General features: G+C 43.5%; 1 protein-coding gene across 4 annotated transcripts in view; it reads right to left on the bottom strand.

The window, feature by feature from the left end:
* thada (THADA armadillo repeat containing) overlaps positions 1 to 25,371 on the bottom strand; it is a 124,181-nt gene that overhangs the window by 13,390 nt on the left and 85,420 nt on the right. For 3 of the 4 annotated variants that reach the window (XM_087850381.1, XM_087850380.1, XM_087850382.1), the window contains exons 32-36: positions 13,809 to 14,188; positions 10,652 to 10,776; positions 8,008 to 8,080; positions 6,948 to 7,098; positions 6,735 to 6,857 (exon numbers count right to left, since the gene is read on the bottom strand). In XM_087850381.1, the coding sequence (XP_087706507.1) occupies positions 6,735 to 6,857; positions 6,948 to 7,098; positions 8,008 to 8,080; positions 10,652 to 10,776; positions 13,809 to 14,188 (852 nt within the window). Of the gene's footprint in view, positions 1 to 6,734; positions 6,858 to 6,947; positions 7,099 to 8,007; positions 8,081 to 8,353; positions 10,777 to 13,808; positions 14,189 to 25,371 lie in introns of those variants that run through there. The other variant, XR_015719927.1, reaches the window with a different exon arrangement.

The following is a 25,371-nucleotide window of genomic DNA, read 5'->3' as shown; positions in this document are numbered from 1 at the left end:
ACCCGCCACACTGACAGCAGACTAACGTCGCACACTCACTAAAGATGAACGTTCACCACAAGATGATGCACATGAATTGGGAGGGGTAAGAAAACAGAAGTCAGTTGACCAGAATCTGCAATCTACTGATGTCTAATGGTGAGATTATACACACTGTCCCTTTAAAGTGAACGGACACAAAGGCTTTATATGTTAATAGTCTAAATCTGTAGGTACAAATCAGTCAGAGTGGACCCTAATCTTTGTTAACAATAAAATCAGATCTGTTACCAAAAGTGAGACTCAACCACCACTTTTATCCGGTTGTTAAGTGATGACGTGACGAATCCTACTTCCGGGCCTAAAGTAGTCTGCGTTTAATATGGCTTTTGTGTTGTTAACATGTTTAATGTTTTGTATTTTCTTCTATTTAATCTCAAAAAGCTCCTAAAACAGTCAGTGATCACTGTTGACCTCCCTCGGCTTTTATTATCGCTAATCATTTATTTAAGCTCAGTTTTTAAAACCTTAGGATGTAACTACAGCCCAGCCCATGCAGCAGTATATGAATGACTAACCTCGTATTGTGGATGGATTATCTCAGTTGTTCTCCTGGCTGAAGTTTGGTCCTTTTACAGCATCCTGCCATGCCATTACATTTGTTCCTGACCACCGAGAACACTCACGTTAACTTTTATCGAGTGGAAAAAAAGTTAGCTTGTTTATATTATGCTAACATAGCTGTGTCGCTAGCGGTCACGTAGCACATCATTATATACCAGCTAGCAAAACTTCAGTAACCCTACAAACGTCACTGCTGTTTAGTTTTCTGTCTTCATTTATGTTGGAAGTGATAACAGAGCTGTACGTTTTAATTTGTTTCCAAAACCCTGCAGTCAGGACATGCTATATTGTATTTAGATAGAAGCTAGCGAGCTAACTTCCTGCTAACTTCTAACTCCGTTAAATGTCATAAATTCCGTTTTCATGGATGCCTGGATGTTAAACTCAATTGTTACACCTGGTAGAGCAGAACGCTGATCATTTTATTAAAGATGAAAGACTTTAGACAGTTTTTCAACTCTCAGTAATGCCATAGTGATGTTTGATATATGGACCTGCAGTGGAGTTTAGGCCCAGACACGGCTAGTGACGTCAGACTTAACGACCGGATAGCTTTTTAAAGTCCTTATTTAAATATCTGAGACAGAGCACACACAGTGTTTTTAATCTTTAAACTGCTTCCTTAAATTGGAAAAGGTTTTTAACATTTCCTTATTTTGTGTGTGTTACGCGTTTGTGTGTGTTGTTGAATCCGGCTCTGTTCCCACATTTCTGCCTGTCCTCCATATCAAAGGGCCCAGAGTCACCGCCTGCATCTGAAGCAGCTCACACCTCAGATACTTGACTCTGCAGTGGCAGGTCATAAAAAACACACACTACCCTTCATGTAACACTGGATGGCCTGAAGGGAATGAGAAAGGCACAAATAGACACACACACACTCTCACAGACACAAACACAGTAAAGCTGGGTTTTTCCACTGGCACTGCACTATATACTGTGTGTATGGTGTGGAAAAGCATGCGGCACTATGCCTATGCTCTTGGCGCTCTGACTGCAGCGTTAAGGGTTGAGATATTATATTGGTCACCGAGCCAAAGGACTCACTGCCAGCATCGGGTCTCTGGAGAGGCGGCAGAGAACTTCACCGTTTCAACAACATGTCACTTTGACATTAAAAGCTACCTTAAGCGCCATGGTCGTGTTGTACGCAAACAGTCTTTTAGCCACAGGTCTGTCATGTTTACACCAGCACTGAGGATGTGAGCATTTTCTGCGATATTCTCCTGAATCACAGGTGTCGCCACTCAGAGAAAACCTTCATATCAGTGCGTGTGAAGGAGAAGAAGAAGTCAAAGCCTTTGTGCAAGGTTACATATTCAGAGGCAGACGATGGCGGAAACAACACCAGACTTTTGCCATTTTAGTTAAAAGACTGATCACAAATAAATCAAATGATAAAACAACTTTAATTGGCCTCACAGCCTGCTGCAAAGTCAGTGGCTCAGGATTAATTTAGCACTCCAGGTTAATTCCTTCTTCTCATGTGACCTATAGAGATTGAAAATGTGACGTCATTCAGGGGTAAAACCACAAAGAATTCTGGGAACTTGTGGCAAGAGGTACTAGCGCACGCAGGCTTTCAATTGAAATAAGTTACACAGCGATAAAAAGAAACACAAAAAATGGCAAGAAGCTGTTGTATTATTAACTGCAATAGCCGGTCGCATGACAGCCACGGGAAGCCGACGGATAAAGAGATCGGTTGTTATCGGATTACGTCGTTGAAGAGAAATTGTTTGACCCATGTTTCTGAAGTAACAAAGAGGCGACGGATGGCCTGGATTGCAGCCATTCAAAGACCAAATATAACGTCACAGAACACTCCAGCTCACTTGTTAGTTTGCTCCAAGCATTTCCACAAAGGTCAGTGTTTTGTAGTAGTTAATACGTCATCTTTCGTAACATAATTGGTGATATAGGTTACAAGCAAGTCTGGCGCTGAACAGAAATTGTGGCGCTATGCTCCTTTGTTTATTGTGCATAAATAGTGAATTGTCCTGACACAATATTGCGTTTCGCTTCTGTTATTACCATGGTACATTGACAAAAACATGTACTTTTATTCACAGGATAAAACAGTTTTTTTGTATCACTAATTGCCCAGTGCGATTACAGCATACGATATTATTGTCACTGCTACATTTCTGTGATGTGTACCAGAAATTATTTCCAGTACTAATTAATTGCCGTTTAGCTTAAAGGTCCTATTAATAAACGGTTAACGAATGTGTATTTATGAAGACGATTTGTGAGACTGGTAAACTTATGATACGTACGATGGTCTTTCGTTCTACACGGTGCATTTCAAGCTCCTGTACCCATCCGTCGGTAAAGTGTACCTGGGCTTGTTGCAGTGACCTGAAGTTACTAAACTTCATGAGTGTATGCACTCACTCCAAGAAGCGTATAATTATAAATATGAGCGTGGTGAAAGTTGGGCAGCACGCTAACGTATTTTGTCCACTCTGTGTGCTCGTAAGGGTATAACCCTTTCACTCCTTTGATTTTTTCCTCGTATCTTTTCTTTGACTTTTCATCAAGTCTGTCTTTGTACGGACCGGCATTGTTCTCCTTCGTTTTGTACATAACTTTTTTGGGGGGCACAGAAAAACCAAGAATTTATTGGAACCGGAGAATGAATGTTTTGCGGTGCTGCAAATGCTTGCATTTGATGCGGTACTTGGATTGTTTTGCCACGAGTTCCCGGCATGCAATGTGCGAAAGTCACGTGGTCTGTCAATCTCTATACGGTGTAACACAAGGCACAGTGGCACGCACGCACACACGCACACACACACACACACACACACACACACACACACACACACACACACAGAAGCAGTGCATGTGTTCTTCTGGTCATGATGACTTCATTAAATCTGCCTTGGTACTGCCAAAGCACCACGATGTTCTTCAAGCTAACTGCCGCAGATATAATTTTAGAACATTTCTAAGCTTTAAAAGAAGAAAGATGACATATTTTCCCAAGAAAGGAGTTTAAAAAAAAGATAATCAATGGGATGTGATTCTTTTTTGGTTTTCTGCTGTTTTTCATTTGCATGAGGAATTTGACTTCCTTGGCCAAGTCGCCCAATCATCTGGTACAAGATCATCAATTTACCGTCTCATTTCTTCCCTTTGCGCGCTGCGTTCCTGCAGTGCGTACGACACGTGCTTGGATAAACTAGGAATTCAGTGCAACTTTCATGATCTTGGCGGTCAGAGCAGATTTTTTGAATGGCTTGGCTGGAGCGTGAAAGGTCGAGTGGAGGCAAACACTCACACTTGTTTTTCCCCATCGTCCATGAGGAAATGTAAGGTATTTTACAGTAAGTGCCAGACTCAGCGCCTCGCCCACATGCAAAAAGCTGTCATCTCCAAATGAGCGCTGGACAGAGGAGAATGCCCCCCCCCCACACACACACACACACTGGGACACCCACTCTGTAATTATGCCTATTGTGTTCCTTTCCTGTTGCACAGAAAGAAAAATCTCCATCTTAGTCATGCTGTGCTGCTGACCTCCTATCTGATTTTTTTTTAAGCTTACAGCTTATCTGACCCAGTCTGGCCCTATATACATAAACCCTTATAGCACACACACAGACACACACGCACGCACAGTACCTTTGTATAAATACTGGTATCAAAACACTTCCAGGGATTTTGAGTTGGTTTCCTTGGTACTGAGGTGGTGAAACAGGCTCAGCTTTTAAAGGAAAATTTGGATTTTTTTTGACTCTGTTTGCTTTTACGGCCACCAAATGAAATAAAAACAGCAAACTGAAATACAGAAAACTCCGTCACTTATCAGCCTTCGGCTAAACCACAGTTCGGGTTGAGTCTTCCCCCATGACTATGCCCCCCTCCTCCCCACCAAATCTACAAACAGTGTTGCCATCAGACCTTTTTTTTTTTTTTTTTTAAATTGTTTTATTTTTGTAGGCTATGTTTTTGCTATCTCGTTGTTACAAGATGCTATCAACGAGGAAAGACACAATAAGGGTGGCTCCTGCAGGGAAGCTGGGAAAATACAGGAAGTGAGTGTTGTGAGGATAGGAAGTCACAGTAAAGCTGTTTGTGAGGGAGCAGCCAGCTGTCAGTCCTCTCAGATAAGCGAGGATAAGAGCAGCACTGGGGTGAATCGGTCTTACCGTTCAGTAAGGCCGGCCGTCGCACAAGTTCTTCAGAACGCAGCCCTCAGACATTCCAGAAACAATGACACATGACCACAGAAGACACACACACACACACACACACACACACACACACACACACACACACACACACACAGTCCTAACTCTCACAAACTGTCAATCTTAGAATTAGCGCCCTTCGTTCCAGGAATGCTCCCCAACCCTTCGTGCAAAATGATGTCATCGGCCCTTTTTAACATTAGCATGTGTCTGTGGTGCTTTTTGTTAGTGTGTGTCTGTTTATATATACACATGCATTATGTATTATTGTTGGTTTGGTGTTAGGGCCCAGTAATTTAACTTTTATTTCATGTAGTCTGTAGCCAACACGGGCAAGCCCGGGCCATAAGAGAAATGTGGCTGTAAGCCAGGAGGCTCTGACTTGGTTTTATTCTTGGACTAGAGTAGCTTTGCATAATTCACAGTTCAAAATTAGCCTTATTTATCTCATAAGGGGTCCTGATGCAGACTTTTTTTCATCTACTTTCTGAAATGAGCCGTTTCGACTCCCTCTTACATCCCTTCAGCCCAGCTTTGTTCTGACTGACTGTCAAAAACACCTTAACGGCAGGTGGGTAAGGTTTCTGTGCCTGGGATCGTGTTACGAAGATCCATTCTTAGTGACGACATCGAGAACCAGGAGTAGAAAAAAACTGTGTCAAACAGAGTTCAGAGCTTTTAGCTCACGGGGACTTAAAACTGAACTTTCATTTACTGAGCTTTTAATGTGAGCAGTCACCATGGTAACAGAAAATATGGAAAAGATCCTAATGATTTCTGATCTAAACACCAAGACAGAAAAACATTGGCCAGTTTGATAAATTACTATAAAACAGAAATCATAGAGAAAAAGAGACTTCAGAACTTCACTAAGAATAATTTGATCTTTAAGTTTCTTTCATTATCACAGCAACTGAAAGCTGTCTCTATATTTCTTTAGCACACTCAAACTAGAAGTGTCAACAGCATATCTACGGTAGCCCTGAAAGGCCAAACGCTCTCCAACAAGAAAAATACTCCCAAAGCACTCAAAACGCAACACATATGGAATAAAACACAACGGAAAGAAGAAAAAATGCCACAAAAACTCACAAAACCAAACTGAAGATAACATCAAACGTGTATCGACAGTATTATGTGAATGCCTGCACCTTTTTCTCCCGCACAACACAGAAGAATCCTCCCCTTCTTTTAAGTGTCCGATCCTTCACGTGTTTTGGTTTCTTTCATTTCCGCCGTTATGTTGTTGTTTCTCCAAAAACACTTTCTTTTGTTTTATAAGTTTTGTTTTTTTCCTAGTTTTACTGTGTTTTATTCAACTTCATTTGTGTTGACTTTTTTTTCTATTTTTGTGAAATTCGACAGGTTGTTGACGGGTTGTTTGTTGCAGTGAAAATAAACTCTCAGGGCCACCATATTTCAGCTTACTTACTGTACCAGTTTGACATAATAGAAACTAAAAGCAGCTTAAAAAAAAGAAAAAGGCTCAAAGTGAACAGCAGTATTTATTGACCTGCAGCAGCTACACTGACCCACTGATGTCACTGCATGTGACTATGTGTCCATGCCAACTGACTGTTAGCATGAATCCATCTATGAAGTTTTTAGCGAAATTTCCCTATAAGAGGATTTTTAAAAAGTAGATAAAGAATTGACAGATTTATTATGAATAACCATGCCATGACTCTGGATGGGTTTTAAATTACAGGAGGACCGGATAGGTCACAGAACAACAGCAGTTAAATGCGGCTGTAATTATTACTGGCCAGGGAGTTAAAAATAACCCACATACTCACTCTGCATGATACTGAAGTCACTAAGCACTGCAGGTAATAACAAAATCCACCCACCCAAGTTTTTAAATAGTGCTGGGTACACGTTTATATTAGTTAGTCAGCAAGGACATGCTTATGCACAGCTGTTAGCGTGTACCTGTACTGAGCAGACGAGCTGGCACGTTAAAGATGAAGTCAGACGCTGAATCTCGGACTTCTTGGTCTTCGTCCTGCAGCAGCACGAACAGACTCCTCCACAGTGAAACTGTCGTGGACAGACCTGCCACAGCACACACACACGGACAGATAGATACTCATACACAAGGTCACATCAAAGTAAACTTCAGGCTGTTACATTACTGAGGCTCACCCAGTGGCAGACGAGGGCTGGTCAGCAGGGTGGACGTACATTTGACCAGCACCCTTGCGGCCGCCAGCTTGACCTCCGCTGGTCGCTCCTCGCTGCAGCACGAGCACACCAACGCCCCCCACTGAGCGAAACAAGCCACTGCACTCAAACTCTAGATGGTAGATTAATTAGAAAAATACAATTCAGCTATATATGAATGAGGACGTTTAACCCACTTCTCACAGATTTATTTGCCACTTGAGCACAAATACAAATACAGTTCCACCAAAGAACAAAGTAAGAAAATGATAACGGCGAGCTTCACATTTTTGTCCACAGCAAGAACATATTTTTCATTCAGAGCATTTGGTGGCTGGTGTATGCTAACTGTGAATACCTTGGGACATTGATAAAATAGAAAAGAAAGGATGTGCTATGCTAAAAACCCCACAACAGTTCGTGAAAGATCTCAGAGCTAAAGAAGCTTTGTAATAAATCCCAGGGATCCACAGTCTTGCAGAGTCCATAACGCTTGTCGTGGAATAGAGACGGGCATCGGTGCACACACAATAGTTAACCTGCACATCTGTGAAGGCACCATTAATGCTAAACAACATACAGATTATGCTAGTATCCAGATGGTGTCTCTTTCATGGAACACCTTTCTTATTTCAGCAAGGAAATGCCAGTAAAACGGATAAGGAGAACTGGTTCTAAACTGGTCTGCCTGCAATCTAAACTTGCTATGCACTGATAACATTTTGGGCTTTATCAAACAATAACACAGCAGAAAGGTTACACTGTAAGTAAATGGGAAAACATCCTATGTACTCATCTAACGCATCCAGAGTCTTGCTAAAAGAACGTATTTATGCAGAATAACCATTTTAATTTGGTGAAGCAATATAATGTATTAGTTGAATATTACCAATACTTCCCCCATATTGGAACCATTGATCTGTAGTAAAGGCATTAATCACTCAAGTAGCAGCTAGCTACAACTAAAAGGGACCAGGACAAGGCTGAAGGCTGGTGGTAACAACCTCCACCCCTCAGCTGATGATGATGAGCTGGTCGTTACCTGCGGGTCAGAGTTCACCAGCCGAATCCCCAGTTGCGAGGCCAACGTCAGGGCAGCACAGTGGAGCTCCACGCTTGAAAACACAAAACCACATCAACTTCAAAACGGCCCATGCAAACAGTTTGCAGCTTTTACTCTGAAATATTTATTAGATTTGCAGAAAAAGTGACTTTTTTAGTTATTTTTATTTGAGTGAATCGGCCCTTAAGTGACAGCATAACGCGCTCCTCAGGTTGTTCTGTGGAAATCATTACCCCAGGCTGCGGCGCCGTCAGCCACACACACACACACACACCTCTCAACTGTATTGACTTACAATCCACAAAAGAAGTGTGCTGGTACTCACCACTACATTATGGGTCACAATAGCCCGAGTGCTATTCAATCACATGGCAGACAAGGGCAGCCAGCAACCCGATCTCATCCCTCCCTGGCTCTAATCATAACCCTGGGGCCACTCCGAAGGGAAAGTGGATCTCCGGGTCCAGAGATTGTGGCCAGGAAAAGGCTTTGCAGGGCTAAAAGCCTTTGTAATCCAATCCTTATTCAAGCCTGTATTCTCTTGTCAGGGGTGAGAAAAGTACAGCAGTGGCTTGTCAAGAAAAGGGGCATGTGTGTGTGTGTCAGTGTGTGTGCCAATGCATGTCAAAGGGGCTTAAGTACGAGCACATACACACGAATACTGGAAGAGAGTGTGCCAAAATTGGTTTGTGGTCAAATGCAGAGACGGGCCGGTGACTCATAATCTTTGACTAAAATAATGCTTTTAGCCTGACAGGTGTGAATAATCTAACGTAGGAGTAATGGCGTGATGAAGGTCTTTGAGAGTACAGATATCAGCTTTCATCCACTTTTTTTTTTTAATAACGTTAAACTACCCGTCTCTCTGGCTGGGGGACACTTAAGTTATCAAAACACTTCAGCGGTACGCAGCTAACCACACAAACATCCTGCAGAGAGGACCCTTCAGGTGCGCCCAGGTGCGGGGTTAAGGTGCAGCCAGTGAACCTGTGTGTCACTCCTTCATGGATTCCGGCTCCGAATGAGCCCCGACAACCTGACGGCGACAGCAGTGTGAGGGCTCTTTCACGAGCCGGAGAGAGGAAGGGAAAAAAAACAGAAAGAAGAAAAACAGAAAATGGAGGAGGAGGAGTGTGTGGTTGCATCTTTGCCCTGTAGTACATTCACGTCTCCATCCATCACATTTAAAAGCTGCCCTGGGATTTACTTGGGAACTGTTTTGACAGCAGGTTTTCAGTTAGGACTCACACAGTTGCCTCCCTTTATAACGAATGTAAGTTTCAGAGGGATCCAGCAGGGCCCGTATGAACGTAGAGAGTAGCTGTAGCTGTCTCCTGTATCAATAACATGCACGAACATAACTTAAGAATGAGAAACGCTGTTAATTATGCATTAAAAGTGGGATTTTGAGGGTTAGCAGCACTGTAAATTTCTGCAGTTCAACATTGTTTACGAGAATTTGAATGCAGCGCAGAAAACCTCTTGGAACTGCCGGGAATTTCACACAGCTGAAAAGCTTCCCCGTTCACTCCCAGCCTCTCCAGGTCTAGATGAGGCTATAAGTGTTTTGAGTTACAGGACGCAGACTTCACAGGCTGTAAACAGCTGTGAACTCTGGGAAATCAGTGAGGTTTGTGGGTAATCATGGGGCTGAAATTCTCTACTTCAGACTCACTGTGACGATGTCAGAGATGGATGTCAGGGTGATGACAACCACAAGAACCAGAACTTAGAGACGACGTCTGAGTTCAAGGGTCAGGAGTAAATCTTTACCGATTCTGAACAGAAATCAAACGCAGTGAAATAAATATTTGTCTTCAGGCCCTCTATCTTTACTCGGATGGACACAGCTCACCACGGTTTTCCGTATTTTCCAGAAGGTCATATAACCTGGCACCAGGTACTTTTTCCATACCTGCTCTGCCAGGGTCGTTAGACTGCATGCCACCGATTGGCTGGTCAGTAGCGTCACTCCACGAGTCATTAGAGTGTCTCATTTCCAAAAATCAAAACAGCCATTCTTGAAACTCGACAACGATGGAAATGGCTACAAAAACAACGCAGTCTGACGAAAAGCCACAAACTGAGCAGCAGGTAACGCGTCGCTGTCCGTGTCGCATATTAAATTAGTCATGGGATGCTCAGCAGCGCTGCTATGATGACAGCCACGTACATTAGGTAGTACTGGATTGTAATGGAAAACCAGTCGACCCAGCAGCTGCCGAACAAACAGCAGTCTTCTGCACGAGTTATCAGGTGTCTGTGACGACCATCTAAGGAGGAAACCTGCTAGCCAAGCTTGCTATAACCTTAATTCAATGTAATCTTATTTATAAAGCGCCAACAGCAACAATCGGTTCAAGAAGCTTTATATTAAAAGGTAAAGACCCTACAATAATGACCCCTTTATGAGTAAGCACGTGGCGACAGCGGGAAGGAAAAACTCCCTTTTAATAGGAAGAAACCTCCGACAGAACGAGACTCGGGGAACTATCCCGATCATCTGCTACAACCAGGTGGGGCAGCTAATCACTTAGCACGTCTTCCTCTTATCGAAATATGATCACTTCTGACATCACGGGGCGGTGTCCATCTTTTATATACAGTAGTTCATTTTACTGACCTGTGAGCAGAGTTCTGAGCCAATGTTAGGAGGTGCAACAAAACCTCCTCCAGGGACAAAACCCTTGCACCATCCTTCCACGGAAGCTCATCGCTGGAGCTCAGCACACACAAAACCTGCAGGACCTGAGAGGAGGAGCGACATGACAGAGACAGCAGGAAGAGCGAGTAAGTAAGATACTTAAGCAAGATACACACTGATGTCATCAAATCATCCTTTTTCACCTCTCTGCCTCACGTACGCACACATTACCAGAGTACTGGTGAGGGAAGTTGCTCAGCGTCATCCATCAGCAGAGCTTTGGTGTCCTCTCTGCAGTGCTGCTGGCAAGTTGCCCCAAGGGTATTTTTACCCTTCTAGTCAGATCCTCCCTATGCACACCCTAACCATGGGTACACAGCTGCCTCACACTCACACACACACACTCACACACACACACAGAGCATGGCAGGCACTAAGAGGTCTTGTGTCTACTTTTTGCATCTTAACCTTGTGCTTCTTACTGTGCCCAGTCACTCGTACAGAGAGGCAGGCAGCTCACTGAGCGCGAGGCGGAAAAGACCTGTTTTTTCCCGCCGCGCTAGACGCCTGTTAAAACACACACATCCAGGCGAGAACACATGTTGACATTCCAGCTGCATATCTCAATGATTATTATTTCTTTCAAGGCTCCAACCTGTTATTAGAGCTTTAAAATAAAGCTCACTTTATAAGATCTGTGTGGGCAGAGGGCAGGGCGAGCGGGTGCATGCAGCGTCTGTGTGTAAACATCTGCCTGCGTGCTGCACTTTATGCATGTGAGCACTGAAACATCGAGGGAGCGAGGTGGGCCCTCGGTGAGGTTTCTACGCCGTCATTCTGACTGATTGATCTGATACAAATCAATTACCAACAAACACTGATTACATCACGGCTGATCAGAGAGAAGTCACAAAGTTGCTGTTACTTATCCATTTGGCGAATTTAAAAGCTGCTTTTATTACACCGTCAATGAAAATAATGTGGTGCAGGAGGGGAGAATAATACTGAAACACACAGATAATTATGAACTCTCTTTCATTCTGCGAAGCATCTTTAAGCTTTGTTTCATTTTATTGTAATTATGTTGCATCGTGAGACTTTAATTAGCTTTTTCTCAGAGGACATTCTTCATGCAGAGGATATCTGCATGAAGAATATCACAAAAAGCTGATGAGACAGGATTTTGTTATTCTTATGCCACCATTTATTACATTTTCCAGGTCCACAAATATTTTCCAACATAAATAAATCTGTATGTGAACGACTGACCTTGTTGGACCTTTAAAATCCGCTCTCATCGTAAGCACAAGGACACTTTGTTGAGGTACCATTCATGCAATTTACTGCATGTTGCAATAATAGATTTTATTAACTTTACAGGTAAAAACACTGAGCTAAGCTGGCTGTGTTAGCACTGCAAAGTAGCAGAATGGTGAACACTGTGAGGCAGATCATTTGAAATTAAATCAGCGCCAATAGTGGACTTTGTCTCAACAAAAACACAAATTACGCTGAAATTAAATCAACCCAATTATGTAATGAAGTGGAAAATAGCTTGCTAGCATATCTGCCTTCATAGCAATGTTTGCAGTCATTCAGTTACAGCATACTGCCCCCAAATGGCCTAAAAAGTCTATTTAGCTAAAAAGTCTTGCGCACACACAGGCTCAAGAGCGCTAACCTATAAAAACAACAGCTCATCGTGTACACATAGATGATGATAATGACAGATAATAGTGTCCATATTTCAGACTCCTGTTAAAGAGTCACTTTGTGGCACAAAGTAGAGGCCAATACATACAACAGCTCATTTGTACTCGTCAGGGAGGTTGTGGTGGGCGTAGCCTATTCCATAGACAATATTTCATCAAGTCTATTGGTTCCTTTCAACTCCAGTGAGAGTCAGTAAATCACTGGCCAAGAAATGCCAGGACAGTGTCATTATTCATTTGGCCGCAGCATTTCTCTTTCTCTATTGCTTTATTAACTGAAAAACTTCCAATATATATAATATAACCCCCCCCCCCCCCCCCCCCCCCCTCTTTGCAGTACTAATGGGATTATTTTAGTTGTAATCACAGCCATCGAGTGTGTATTTTTCACTGTTCATCCACCCGTCTGTCTGCTAACCCCGACAGCTGCTCTGACCATCTCTGCTGCTTCAGACTTTTACGGCCCGCTTTAACAAGCTCCCGTCTTGCGACATACTCGGCTGCCCACATGCTCAAATATACACAGTCACAGTAAAGCATGCCAGCCCAGGCGAACAGACTTTCATAGCTGTAACATGCAAATAAATAGTGACGCCCACCCTGCATGAACAGGCACATTAGTAGTTTCCTGCTATAGTCTGTCCTGCAGGTCTAAAGAACTGGACCAGAGTCCATATATCTGCACGAGTCCTGAAAAGAACACGACTTTCCCTCAGCAGCTTTCCCATAATGCTTCACTGCAGATTAGGTTGAGCTATGGCAACTGGCCCATTGGGTTGGTGCGTCTATGGCGCAGAGGAGGCTCCACTTAACAGGCCCGACACATTAAACGTTAACTGCTGGCCTGTAAAGCAAAGCCTGGAGAAGAACGAACCCAGGCAGACACATGCCAGTCTGCAGCGGCGAGTGCTGTCAGCTCTGCAGGGGTGTTAACGACAGACGTGACCGTGCGGGTCCGCTGGCAGCCTGTCCTCTTTGTGAAGAAATACAACCTTCTGTCCCCAAACAGGAAATAGGTCGCATTTTCCTCTCCAAAACCTGTTAGCGTGGAAAGCTACCAAGCCTCTCAAGAGTCGGTGTAAGTAAGTGAGCGAGTGAGTGAACCAGCTCACTGCAAGTGTGCTTGGCGTTTCCCCCTGTGGCCGATTAGCCTCTCACGCAAGGCTCTGCGAGATGGATTGGGATTTTAATCAGTTTGTAACCAGTGTCGCTGTGATTCAGGGAAACTGTGTCAGATAGAAAAAAGGAGCTCACCATTGTGTGATGTTAGAACTTTAAGATTATGCTGCTGCTGGCAGCAGGCGTCCACATATATATAAAACAACTAGACATGTGTACAGGCTCCCAAACAAAAAACACAACAAACAAATGAAACTCCTAGAATACGTTTGTGTAAATCTGTGTGTGTGTGTGTGTGGTCTCACCTTGGCCAAACACTGTGGGTGAGTCTCATGAAGAGCCAGACTGGTCAGGTTAGACTGGGTGGTCTCATCCAGCCACTCAGGCCTCCTCTTCCTTTCCTCCTCCTCTTCGTCCTCCAGCTTCCTCAGTAGCCCCTCTACTGCCAACTCCCTCACCTCGTACTGCGGGCACTGCAGCAGATGGTCCAGGAGCTTGGTCCTCAGCCGGGGGCTGTCCCAGAGCTCAGGGAACTCCACACCTGCGCTGAGGCCCACCCGAGCCAGGCTGAGGAGGTACTGGGTGCTGCCAGGCCCAAAGGTGGCAGAGGAATTGCAGGAAGTGACCAGTTCAGAGGCCGTGAGGACGGACAGAGTCTTCTGACGGAGCGTGCCGACCTCTGAATCTGACAAACGCATGAAACATAATATTAGCTGGCAGCAACAAACAAACAGTTATTTAAAAGTCATTTTTACTCCAAACTTACAAAGTCAATCTTTTTAGAAACGCTGCCATGTAAATTAAAACCGGCCATATTATCTTCTGTCAGCATTCATCTGATGATATCATGCTACAACGCTTTGGTTTAGTGCCACAAACCCACACAGAGCAACCCATTAATAATGCCAGCTGGCTCCTAAATGACTAACCAGCAAACATTTCCCAAACAGCATGGTGTATGTACAAACAGGAATCAGATGAGAGACACAAGTTACTGGAAATACCAGTTTCAAATAGGCCTCCGGAGCTCTGTCACACCTCAAAGTTGCGCAACACTGATACAAAAATAGCCCATCGCACAACCTACAATATGATTTTATTTCTCGTCTCCGTTGCTGCCTCTGGTTCAGATCCGGTATTCCTTTGAAAAAGGCCAAGTTCCTCTTAGAAGGTAGATCTGGTTTCCAAGTGCCTCTTTATCCTACTTGGCACCAAGTAAGCATTAGCCAGTTTCTACCAACATGCCTTTGCTGTGAGGGCTTGTTGCTATCATCGGTCAAGCTAAAGCATTTTTATGAGTGTCTAATATGGTATTGATTGATTCATGACTTTTTGCGAGGTCACAGTAACATTATCACAGTGTCACAAAGCCTCATGGTAGTTGTAGTCTTGCTCCCAGTGCACACAAAGTGAGAATCTACAGGATAGATCAGTGGTCCCCAACCTTTTTTGAGCCACGGACCGGTTTATGCCCGACAATATTTTCATGGACCGGCCTTTAAGGTGTCGCAGATAAATACAACAAAATAAAACTAGTACCGGTACCAAAAAAAAGAAAATTTTTTTAACACACGTGAAAAGACCCAGGAAAACCGAGTAAATGATAAAAACGATAACAAAATAACGCTGAAAACCGATAAAAACCCTGAAAACTATACATTTCACACCTGAGCCTCAACTCTCGCGGCCCGGTACCAAATGACTCACGGACCGGGGGTTGGGTACCGCTGGGATAGATAACCCTCTTAAAGCAGCCCATTGGCCGAGTTCACACTCATGATCTTGTTCTCTTTAGAGCTGTGTTTTTCATAGTTCTGTTTGTTGACATCCTGTCAGTGTGGACTTGATGCTTGGGCTCTCCTTCCCAAAGGAAGACTGTTCAGTGACGTCAGAGATAACGTACGAGGAGGACCGCGACACTAAAAGAATCCTGGATGGAAATCTACCGGAGAATTCCGAAAAACTATGATGGATGTCTCCCGACTCGGCCAATGCCAAGACTTTGTTAATTGGCAAGAAATAAAAACTCTAATTTGCCTTTTCAGACACACCAACCTGGTCCTTGGAGTAACTCTGAATCACGACTGAAAGAGAGCAGGCGATACAAGTTTCCTCCAAAATGTGGCTCGCCTTATCCTTAGGTTTCCAGGCATACTGTATCTACCCTAGGATAGACCCACAACACGCTGGGAAGACTATGTATCTCACCTGGTTTGGGAACACCTTGAATGCAGGTGTACCTTGAATGTACCCCCCAAACTCTCCTCCTTCCCGTTATTATTTTCAGACACTACAATTTCTAAGCAGTTGTATTGCAGTCCGATTTCTCCACAAGCTAAACACACACACACACACACACACACACACACACACACCCCTTTGTGATGTGAACAGATGCATACAACAGGCCAAGCTGAAGAAGCCAGTGTCGTCTGTTCCTGTCTATTTTGACTTTTATTGGAAAGACTGCGTCAGTGTCTGTTTGGAAAAGCCCATGGCTGTGCCAGCCCGGCCACCTGTGAACACGCACCCTCGAGGAGTGATGGACACACATGTGCACACATACGCGCACACTTCCTGTGAAATATAAGAAGAATCCAGAGGCGGGGCAGCAATATAGTAACCCAATGCCATGCTAACACTGTGCTCCTCCCTACAGTACTGTTTCAAGACTCCACACAGACCCTGCTTTGACAGCCAACTCAATTAGTTTAACAAACACACACACACACACACACACACACACACAGAAGGCTTATGAAACCCAGCGCAACTCAATCTGGCCCCACAGCGCCACTCAAAATGTGGCTTGACAAAAGAGCGGGAAACGCCGCATTCCTCCAGAGATGGGCTGGGTTACCGTAGAGATGGCCAGGTTATTATGGAACCTGATCCTCAAAGGGGGGTCTGAGGCCAAATAAGCATAGCCTAATGGTTATAATGGCGGGGGTAAGGGCACAGTAATGACACCGATGATGAAGGGAGGAAAGAGGAGAGGATGACTGAAGGAGAAAGGGTGCGTGTCAAAAAGAAAACAGCTGTCGGTCAAGGTGGAACGAAGTGAAAAACTGTGTGTGTGCGTCAAAGGGTTTTAAAAACAGCATGTTGCCATTTGCTTGTTATATGCTGATACAGTCAACTATGATGCTCCGATCCTAGACAGACGACAGCGCTACACAACCTGAGACGCAAGAAAGCACAAAAATATGTTGAGTGAAGGCCAGCAGAGAAGAAAAAGAAGAAACTGAAAAATCCCAAACCAGGGAGGAAAGGACAGAGAGCGAGAGAGGAAAAACATCATTAGTCAGGATGCAAAGCTGCTTTTTTATGATGGTCTTTATTAAAACTAGAGTGGCGGAGGAGGCAGGAGCAGCCAAGCGTTGCCCCAGTAAATGAAAGGCGTTCCTGTGAGGGCCATTTCACTGCGATTTTTCATGGCTGATCATAAATAGCCATTGTTCTCCCACAGCTGTGTTTATTTAAAATCGGTGTCTGCACTTGTGTCTCTTCATTACGCTCGTGTGCAAACCTGCAGCTGGACCGTGGCCAGACTCCATTAAGCCGTATTACCATGTGATATTTCGGGATGCTCTGGGATGAGGTCGGGCTCGTGTGACTGCAGCTTGAGAACGGGGTTAATAAACGACACGTAAATGCAGGTCTTAGTGAAGAGCTTTAGTGCAACGTGATGGTGAATTTCACACATTTACAGACTGCTCACAAGAATGTAAACTACTTATGGAATTAACTGGAAATTTTTAGCCATATTAGCAGCATGGCTCTAATGAAGCCGGAAATATAAAAACTATTAAATGGAATGGGATGAACAACATGTTAGGTATTGTTAATCAAATGACCCGTGAGCTATTTTGCCATCAGATTAACTAATTGTAAATAATTTTAATCTAACATCCCAAGTTTTGTCTCAACATCAGTTCAGAAGCCCGTGACCAGGGCAGATCCCAAGATTTTTAGAGCCCACCGGCCAGAAAATGTGCTGGGGCCCCCCCACTGCCTCAAACCACCATCTGAATATGTACCCAACCACCAAGTTCTTATTAGTCCTTTAACAACACTTCCTGTGCTAAAATAAGATTAAGCCCTTCTGCCGAAGTGATTAAACTCACCTTCATTGGGGATTTTTAGAAACCTTTTAACCCTTTTTGATAAATTATTACATTAATTTTCTGTTTATTGACTAACAGATTAAGTGAATAATTAATGCAGCACTTTTAGCTGCTCCCTTACTCCAAAGGGGTTGCAGCCGTGGATGGATCCCCATATTTTGACCTGACAAAGCCTGATGCAAAACTCCAGGTCTGCGACCATCACAGAGTATGCTCCTATTCTTAAATCAGGGATCTTTTGCCTGTCAGTGATATTAGCATTAACCACAAAACCACACAGCAATATTAGTAACTGATGCAGCGCTACTACTTTATTTCATTCAAATGCCATCTGCCTCCACATTATTTTGTATCCAGCATCAAGCCGCAACCTTCAGGTCTAAATAAAAATTAAGCTAACGTGAAACACCAAAAACTGCACTTCCTCAAATGACCACTTGAGGCTTCATCCCAAACAATTACAGCATAACAAAGTGAATCTCTGCCATGCTGTAATTTTATTTAATGGCTTGCAGGGGGCAACTCCTTCAACTGCAAAAAGACATCTGGTTGTATATTAAACTGTTTGGAGAGACCCCGTGGCTACTTAAGGTGCAAGCTTTGTAAACACCCTCCTGATGACTTTATGGCTGCAAGTTTCAGGTCTTACTGAATAACATGAAGCTCATTATGTGATCATCATCATTCTGAGAAACAGAAAGGAGGATGGACTAATGATCATTACAACTTAATAGTCAATAAGTGCGTGGTGTTGCAAGTTTCTCAGACGGAGACACCCTTCGCTTGTTTAGCACATACAGTTTTAAAACAGAGACAGCAACGGTGAAAACACTCTAAGTTTGATAACAAGACTTCACTAATCACTGGGTGACATCATGGTACAATCTATATTTAGCACTATATAGATTGCATGTAATAAATAGCATGCTAATGTTCAAAATCAAGATGGTCCTCTGTTAAACATTAGCATTTAGCTTAAATCACCGCTACACCCTCACAAACTGTTAGCATGACTGTAGGCTCTTGAAAGCTCTACAGATTTGTGCTGAATATTTGGCTCCAAGGAGCAACCTGATATCTCTAATAATCAAGAGGAGGCAAACAGTGGGGAAATGGCTCACCATCTCTCTTGTCTGAGCAGGACCACCAGAACAGTTCAATTTCTGGGCTCAGATGTGCAAAGACATACGAATAAAGAGAATGCTAACCACAGTAAAGCAAACATCGATCAAGGTCTGCGGTTATGCTGATTTCCCCTGCATATCTGTCATGTTTTAGTACATGAAATTCAAGACTTGAACAATCCTGTTTTACCCCGGTGGTATTAGCTTTTCATCGAAGACACCCAAATTTTCAAAGAGTACAAATACTCTGGAGTTCAAATTTTGGCAGTCCGTGAAAAACAACAGAGTGATTGCACATGCAGGAAAATCAAAAGCCTCGGCATAGAGTGATGCTGCAGAGAACCGAGTTCATATGGTCTCAGACTTTGCTTATCCTGTGTGCACGCAGAAGAGAGGAACACAAGTGTTCCTATACTATATGTGTGATGGTCTGTTTTACACTAAAGGTCAAATATTTGAACTAAACGTAACCACAGCATCTGGTTTAGGTCAACCTGGGCCAACCTTGCAGTTTGAGGTTTGTGGGAGGACGGGTACTGAGTGGGTGCAGAGGGTCAGCATTCTGCTCCAGGAAACACTGAACTCAACAGCTACATCCAGCCCAACACCAGAATCGTTTTCACCACAGCTCATTTTTAGAAGTGTCACTGGGAAATATACACACTTTGAATATTATGCAATGCCCGAGATCATATGACGAAGGGTGGGTGAGTGTTCTATATAGTCGTTTAAGAGCTGTACCACAAAACTGGGAGAAGAGGCGTGCTGCTGCTCTATTAGCGCTTCCCATAGCCCACTAAAAGCTGGTTGTAAAGACGCTTTGCTGTGTCGAACTAGAGCTCTGGCGAGATGCGTGCACGTGCTCTCACACGCAAGCACACAGCTGGATTTCACATCAGCCTCCACCGTCATTACCCAAACTGTGAAAAACAAACCCCAGACGCTACGTGTGTGTGTGTCTGACAAGTGTGAGAGAGCGGGCCCTCTTATTAGCCTAAAACACCGGCCCCACATATACATCTGTCCTAAAAATAAAAGGACGCTAAAACAAAAAGAGCTGTTAAATAATATTTCTGAAAAACACCCCAAAAAGACAAAACATGAAATACAATTTTAGATGAAAAGAGAAGCACTCAAATTGCTTTTTACAACCACTTTTGTTCAACATTTAAGTGCTTTCTGTCTAACACTCTCACTCCGATTAACACGTTGGGATCAACTTGGGGATTGTCCAAGGATACTTAGGAATGCAGACTGGATCAAACCAGTTAGCTCCGACCTTTCCCGTCTCATGTTTTCTCTACTGGCTGGTTTGCTAACCACAGACAAAACGGTGGGAAAAATTAATCAATGGTTCTCGGGTACGCTTTCTCTCATTTGGTGAGCAGGTCAGAAATCAGCAGAGATACTATATAAGCCACGCCCCTATTAAAAGCCAGACACCATTTCAAAGGCTTTTAGACATTTCTTTGATACAGAACGCAGGCCAGGTCACTGTGGTGGTGATCCTCGAGATCATTCAGCATTTCCCCAACCCTGCTGTATTTCACTGCTACTGCAGTCAGCCGTTCATCTTCTGCTGTGAGCTGGAGAACTGGTTCAGGTGACCATACGCTGAGCTCACTGAACAAAATAAGGGCTACAGTTGGCAGCTACTGTCTAAGATGGTGGAGCTCGTCTATCCACAGGATAAAATAACTTGTCCGGAACGGTTTTTATCATCTAAGAAACATTTCTAAACTCAGACTACTGGTGTCAAAGGCAGAACTTGAGATGATTATTCATGCTTTTATCTCTTCTCGTTTGGATTATTGTAACGGTCTTTTTACGTGTCTCAACAAATCAGCTCTGGATCGCCTTCAGTCTGTACAGAATGCAGCAGCAAGACTTTTAACTGGTGCAAACAAGAGGTCACACATTACTCCAGTTTTGGCTTCTCTTCATTGGTTGCCTGTAAATTTTAGGGTTCATTTTAAAATTTTAGTTGTAACTTTTAGAGCTCTGCACGGTGAAGCTCCCCAGTATAACTCTGACCTGTTGAAACCTCATGCTTCATCCCGAGCACTTAGGTCTTCAGGTCAGAGGCTACTGGTGGTCTAGACTCTACTGACTCCTTTAAAAAGCAGCTGAAGACATTTTTATACAAATGGGCTTTTAATTAATTAATTAGAGGCAGCACGGTGGCACGGTGGTTAGCACTGTTGCCGCACAGCATGAAGGTCCTGAGTTCAATTCCACCATCAGGCCGGGGTCTTTCTGTGTGGAGTTTGCATGTTCTCCCCATGTTTGCCTGGGTTCCCTCCGGGTACTCCGGCTTCCCCCCACTGTCCAAAGACATGCAGCTTGTGGGGATAGGTTAATTGGATAATCCAAATTGCCACTAGGTGTGAATGTGCGAATGAAAGTGAGCGCGAATGGTTGTCTGTCTCTGTGTGTTAGCCCTGCGACAGACTGGCGACCTGTCCAGGGTGTACCCCGCCTCTCGCCCTATGACAGCTGGGATAGGCTCCAGCGCCCCCCGCCATCCTGAAAAGGATAAGCGGAAGCGAATGGATGGATGGGCTTGTAATTAATTTTAACTTGTATGTCTGATCTTATTGTAAAGAACTTTATGATTTTTATCTGTGAAATGTGCTATATAAATAAATTTTACTTACTTACTATGAAATAACTACTGCTCCAAGTATTTAGTACTTTTATCTTACAGGTTTAAAATGCTCAATTTTTATTCCCCAAATCTTCCAGATCAATAGTCGTCAAGTCTCCTTTTTTTCAAGCTCTTAAGACTACCATGACCTGGATGACTACAAATCTACACAGACTTGTGGAGAACTAGTTAATAAGCTTGTTTTTTTAAAACAGCTAAACCACTGCTTACTAATGATCCCTAAGCTTATGAGCTGTGAGCAGTTTGCTTCGTGCACCCCAGTTTTATGATTATAACGAGGTAAAGCTCAGCATTTCACACAAAAACATTAACGATGAGGTCAGGCCACTCAAATAAAATGGTAAATGGTAAAGTCCAAGACATCTGCAGAGTGGTGTATTCACAGTATTTCATAGGAGGAGGGTGAGCAAGTTATTCAGCTCTTGGCACTAGACTGCAGATGGTGCACAATTCCCTAGAAAAAAAAATATCTTAAAGCTAAATGAGTGGACGTATCCAAATATGGAGCCACACGGCTTACCAAGCTGTCACACATGAACATCAATCAGACGTGCTAAACTTTCTTGAAGCCTAATTATGACAACATGTTTTTTTGGATGCACTAAGAATAAACTTCAAGGCTTTTTTTTTTTAAATTCAGCACTCACACACCACACATGTATGGCATGTACAGCGAATATGACAGGATGCTATAATGATTCCTCCTCTCCATAATGACTGGGAAGGGATTGCTTTGTAACTGCACTGTAGAAATCCATAATCTTCAGCTGTCTCATTCTGAAAAATGCATACTTTTTAAGTTACTATCTTATTAGTAGGTCGCTTCATTGTTTACAGATTTTTGGAAAGCGATGCGTTTGGTTGGCGGCATTCAGAGAAAAGCACAGTGAGCAGTCAGTCCTTGGAACAACCAGGATGAAAATAATCATTTGCTTTCATAAGAACTGCAAAATTCAAAGAAGCAGCAATAAATAGAGCTTGTAGTTGACTGCAGTGCTGTGCAAAAGTCCTGAGCCAACACTCATTTCTTTGTATTTCGATCGGAAAATAATTATTCTTCAGTACAGCCTGAACTCTCCCCAGGAAGCTTTGGAACGCTAACGTTTTTCCACTCGATAAAAGCTAACGTGAGGGTTCCCGGTGGTTAGGTCCAAATGCAACTGCATGGCAGGATGCTGTAAACGGACCAAACTTCAGTCAGAAGAACAACTGAGATAATCCATCCACATACGAGGTTAGTCATTAATATACTGCTGCATAGTTACATCGTAAGGTTTTAAAAACTGAGCTTTAAAATGAACAACGGTAACAAAAACCGAGAGAGGCCGACAGTGATCACTGCCTTCTTTTAGGGGCTTGTTCAGATTAAATAGAACAAGATGCAAAGCATTCAAACATGTTAAAAACACAACAGTCTTAATAAATGCAGAGTAGTTTGGACCCGGAAGCAGGATTCATACGTCGTCACTTAAAGACTGGATTCTGTTCTGTCGGGATGATCATACACTGCTTCAATAATGTTGCAGTCCAGGCTCTGCGGACGACAACCCATAACTGATATTGTTCCATTGTGTGTTCTTCTATCCACGTATGCTTTTACTGCATTGGCAGAGTGTTTGGGGAGCATTGTTATGCTAAAAAAGGAAGTTAGTACTAACCACAAATTGTGTCAGGATCTCCAACACCACAGGCTGAAACGGTCCACTGAGACCATTTCTAATGGGGCGTCGGGTCCTTGTATCAGGTCATGCTGGATTGTTTCCTGTTCTTTAAGGGTATGACTCTCAGATACCGTTTATCTGCAGAACTTAGTTAATGGTAAATGGTAAATGGCCTGTATTTGTATAGCACTTTTCTAGTCCCTAAGGACCCCAAAGCGCTTTACACAACCAGTCATCCACACATTCACACACAGGTAATGGCAGCTACATTGTAGCCACAGCCACCCTGGGGCGCACTGACAGAGGCGAGGCTGCCGGACACTGGCGCCACCGGGCCCTCTGACCACCAACAGTAGACAACGGGTGAAGTGTCTTGCCCAAAGACACAACGACCGAGACTGACCAAGCCGGGGCTCGAACCTGCAACCTTCCGATTACACGGCGTACTCCCAACTCTTGAGCCACTATCGCCCCTAATACATCTGACCCTTCTTCTTTTGTTTTCTACTTCTTTATATCCTTGAGTAAAAAAAACAAACAGGACAACCATTCCTTTAAAAATAGTCAGGTACAAGGACTGGACAAATAAAATGATTAAAAAATATAGTTCAAAAGTAAAACTTCCATATGGAGACTGGTTGTGTGAAAAAGTCTGGGTCCTTGGAAACAAACAGTGAGGGGTGGCTCGAGACTTTTGCACAGCACTGTAGATGTTGAAACATTAGTGCTCTCTCGTCCACATCAGAAAAACCACTCAGTTAAACAAATCACTGATTTTAAAAAGCGCAACGACAAGTATCTGCTCTGAGAAGTTACGATGCCTCTCGCCACTAGCAGCAGCACACCTCTGTGACGGGAAGTTTAGATCTATATGTAAGGTGGATTGGCAGATGACAGCCGTGCTAACCAGTGCGTTTCTGCACTTTTTTGACCTAGAATAGCAGCTGTGCCGCAGTAAACTGTCATATAACCACTCAGCCAGAGCGGTACCTAACCACACTCTGCACAGGCCTGTAGACTCTGACCTACAAGGAAAGAAAGCTGCTGCTACTAGCACTGCTAAAGGTAGCCACACTCTTGAAACTGCATCCGCCAAATTAACGGCCACTAAAATATATCTGGAGACTCATTTTAGTATTTTGTACTTGTGCATCCACTTCAAGCCAGTCACTGCTAACCAGCTAGCCTTCCTGTTGTGTGTTTTCCAGGGGTGCTCTAGTGGGGGTCCCTGATAACTGCTCTGTTTTTAATCACAAAGTAAGCCTAGTTAGATAAAAAGAGGGAACCGTTATATGGTTATATTAAATAAATATATATTTAAATAAGTCCGTTGTATGGGGCACATGCACACTCATGAAAAAGATCTTATGAACGATTCAGAGACAAATCACAGCAACATTTAAAGGATGCTTAAACTGTACAAAGATCCAATTCCTGGTTGCAAATGGCTAAACGTGCAATATTTATATTAGGGTGTGAGACTGCACATTGAGGGCAGCACGGTGGTTAGCACTGTTGCCGCACAGCAAGAAGGTCCTGAGTTCAATTCTCTTTCTTTGTGGAGTTTGCATGTTCTCCCCATGTTTGCGTGGGTTCCCTCCGGGTACTCCGGCTTCCTCTCACCGTCCAAAGACATGCAGCTTGTGGGGATAGGTTAATTGGTTAATCCAAATTGCCCATAGGTGTGAATGTGCGAGTGAATGTGAGTGCGAATGGTTGTCTGTCCCTGCGACAGACTGGCGACCTGTCCAGGGTGCACCCAGCCTCTCGCCCTATGACAGCTGGGATAGGCTCCAGCACCCCCCGCCATCCTGAAAAGGATAAGCGGAAGCGAATGGATGGATGGATGGACTGTACATTGTGAGCCACATACAGCCCACTTTGATCTAGAGTGGGCCGGACCAGCAAAACTCCCCTTTTCTGCCAGCGTAAAGAAGTTAAACTACACACTTCCTCCAAAGTTTTGCAGTGAGCCGGACTGGACTATTTGCCTGTTTGACAACCCTGATGTATATGAACAGGGGTCTATAAAACTGATTTTGACTTTTTTCTTGACTTTTCCTCTAATTCTTTTCCTCCTTTTTTCAAGTTAAAAGACTAGAAAATTGAAGATCGTGTCTACACACAGCACACGAAAACTGATGGGGCTGAAAAGAATTACAGTACGTGTTGCAGTTTACCAGAACAGAACAAATTAAGGCCAGACTCCGGTCTTAAGCGGCTGTTTCATCATCATCATGTGAAAGCACACTAATAAAAACAAGTTCATTTTTGTTTTGATTTTTACC

Source organism: Neolamprologus brichardi, chromosome 13 (genome assembly GCF_056152115.1).
Source record: "Neolamprologus brichardi isolate AB-2024 chromosome 13, ASM5615211v1, whole genome shotgun sequence".
Taxonomy (NCBI): domain Eukaryota; kingdom Metazoa; phylum Chordata; class Actinopteri; order Cichliformes; family Cichlidae; genus Neolamprologus; species Neolamprologus brichardi.
This window is presented reverse-complemented; position numbering and strand designations above follow the sequence as displayed.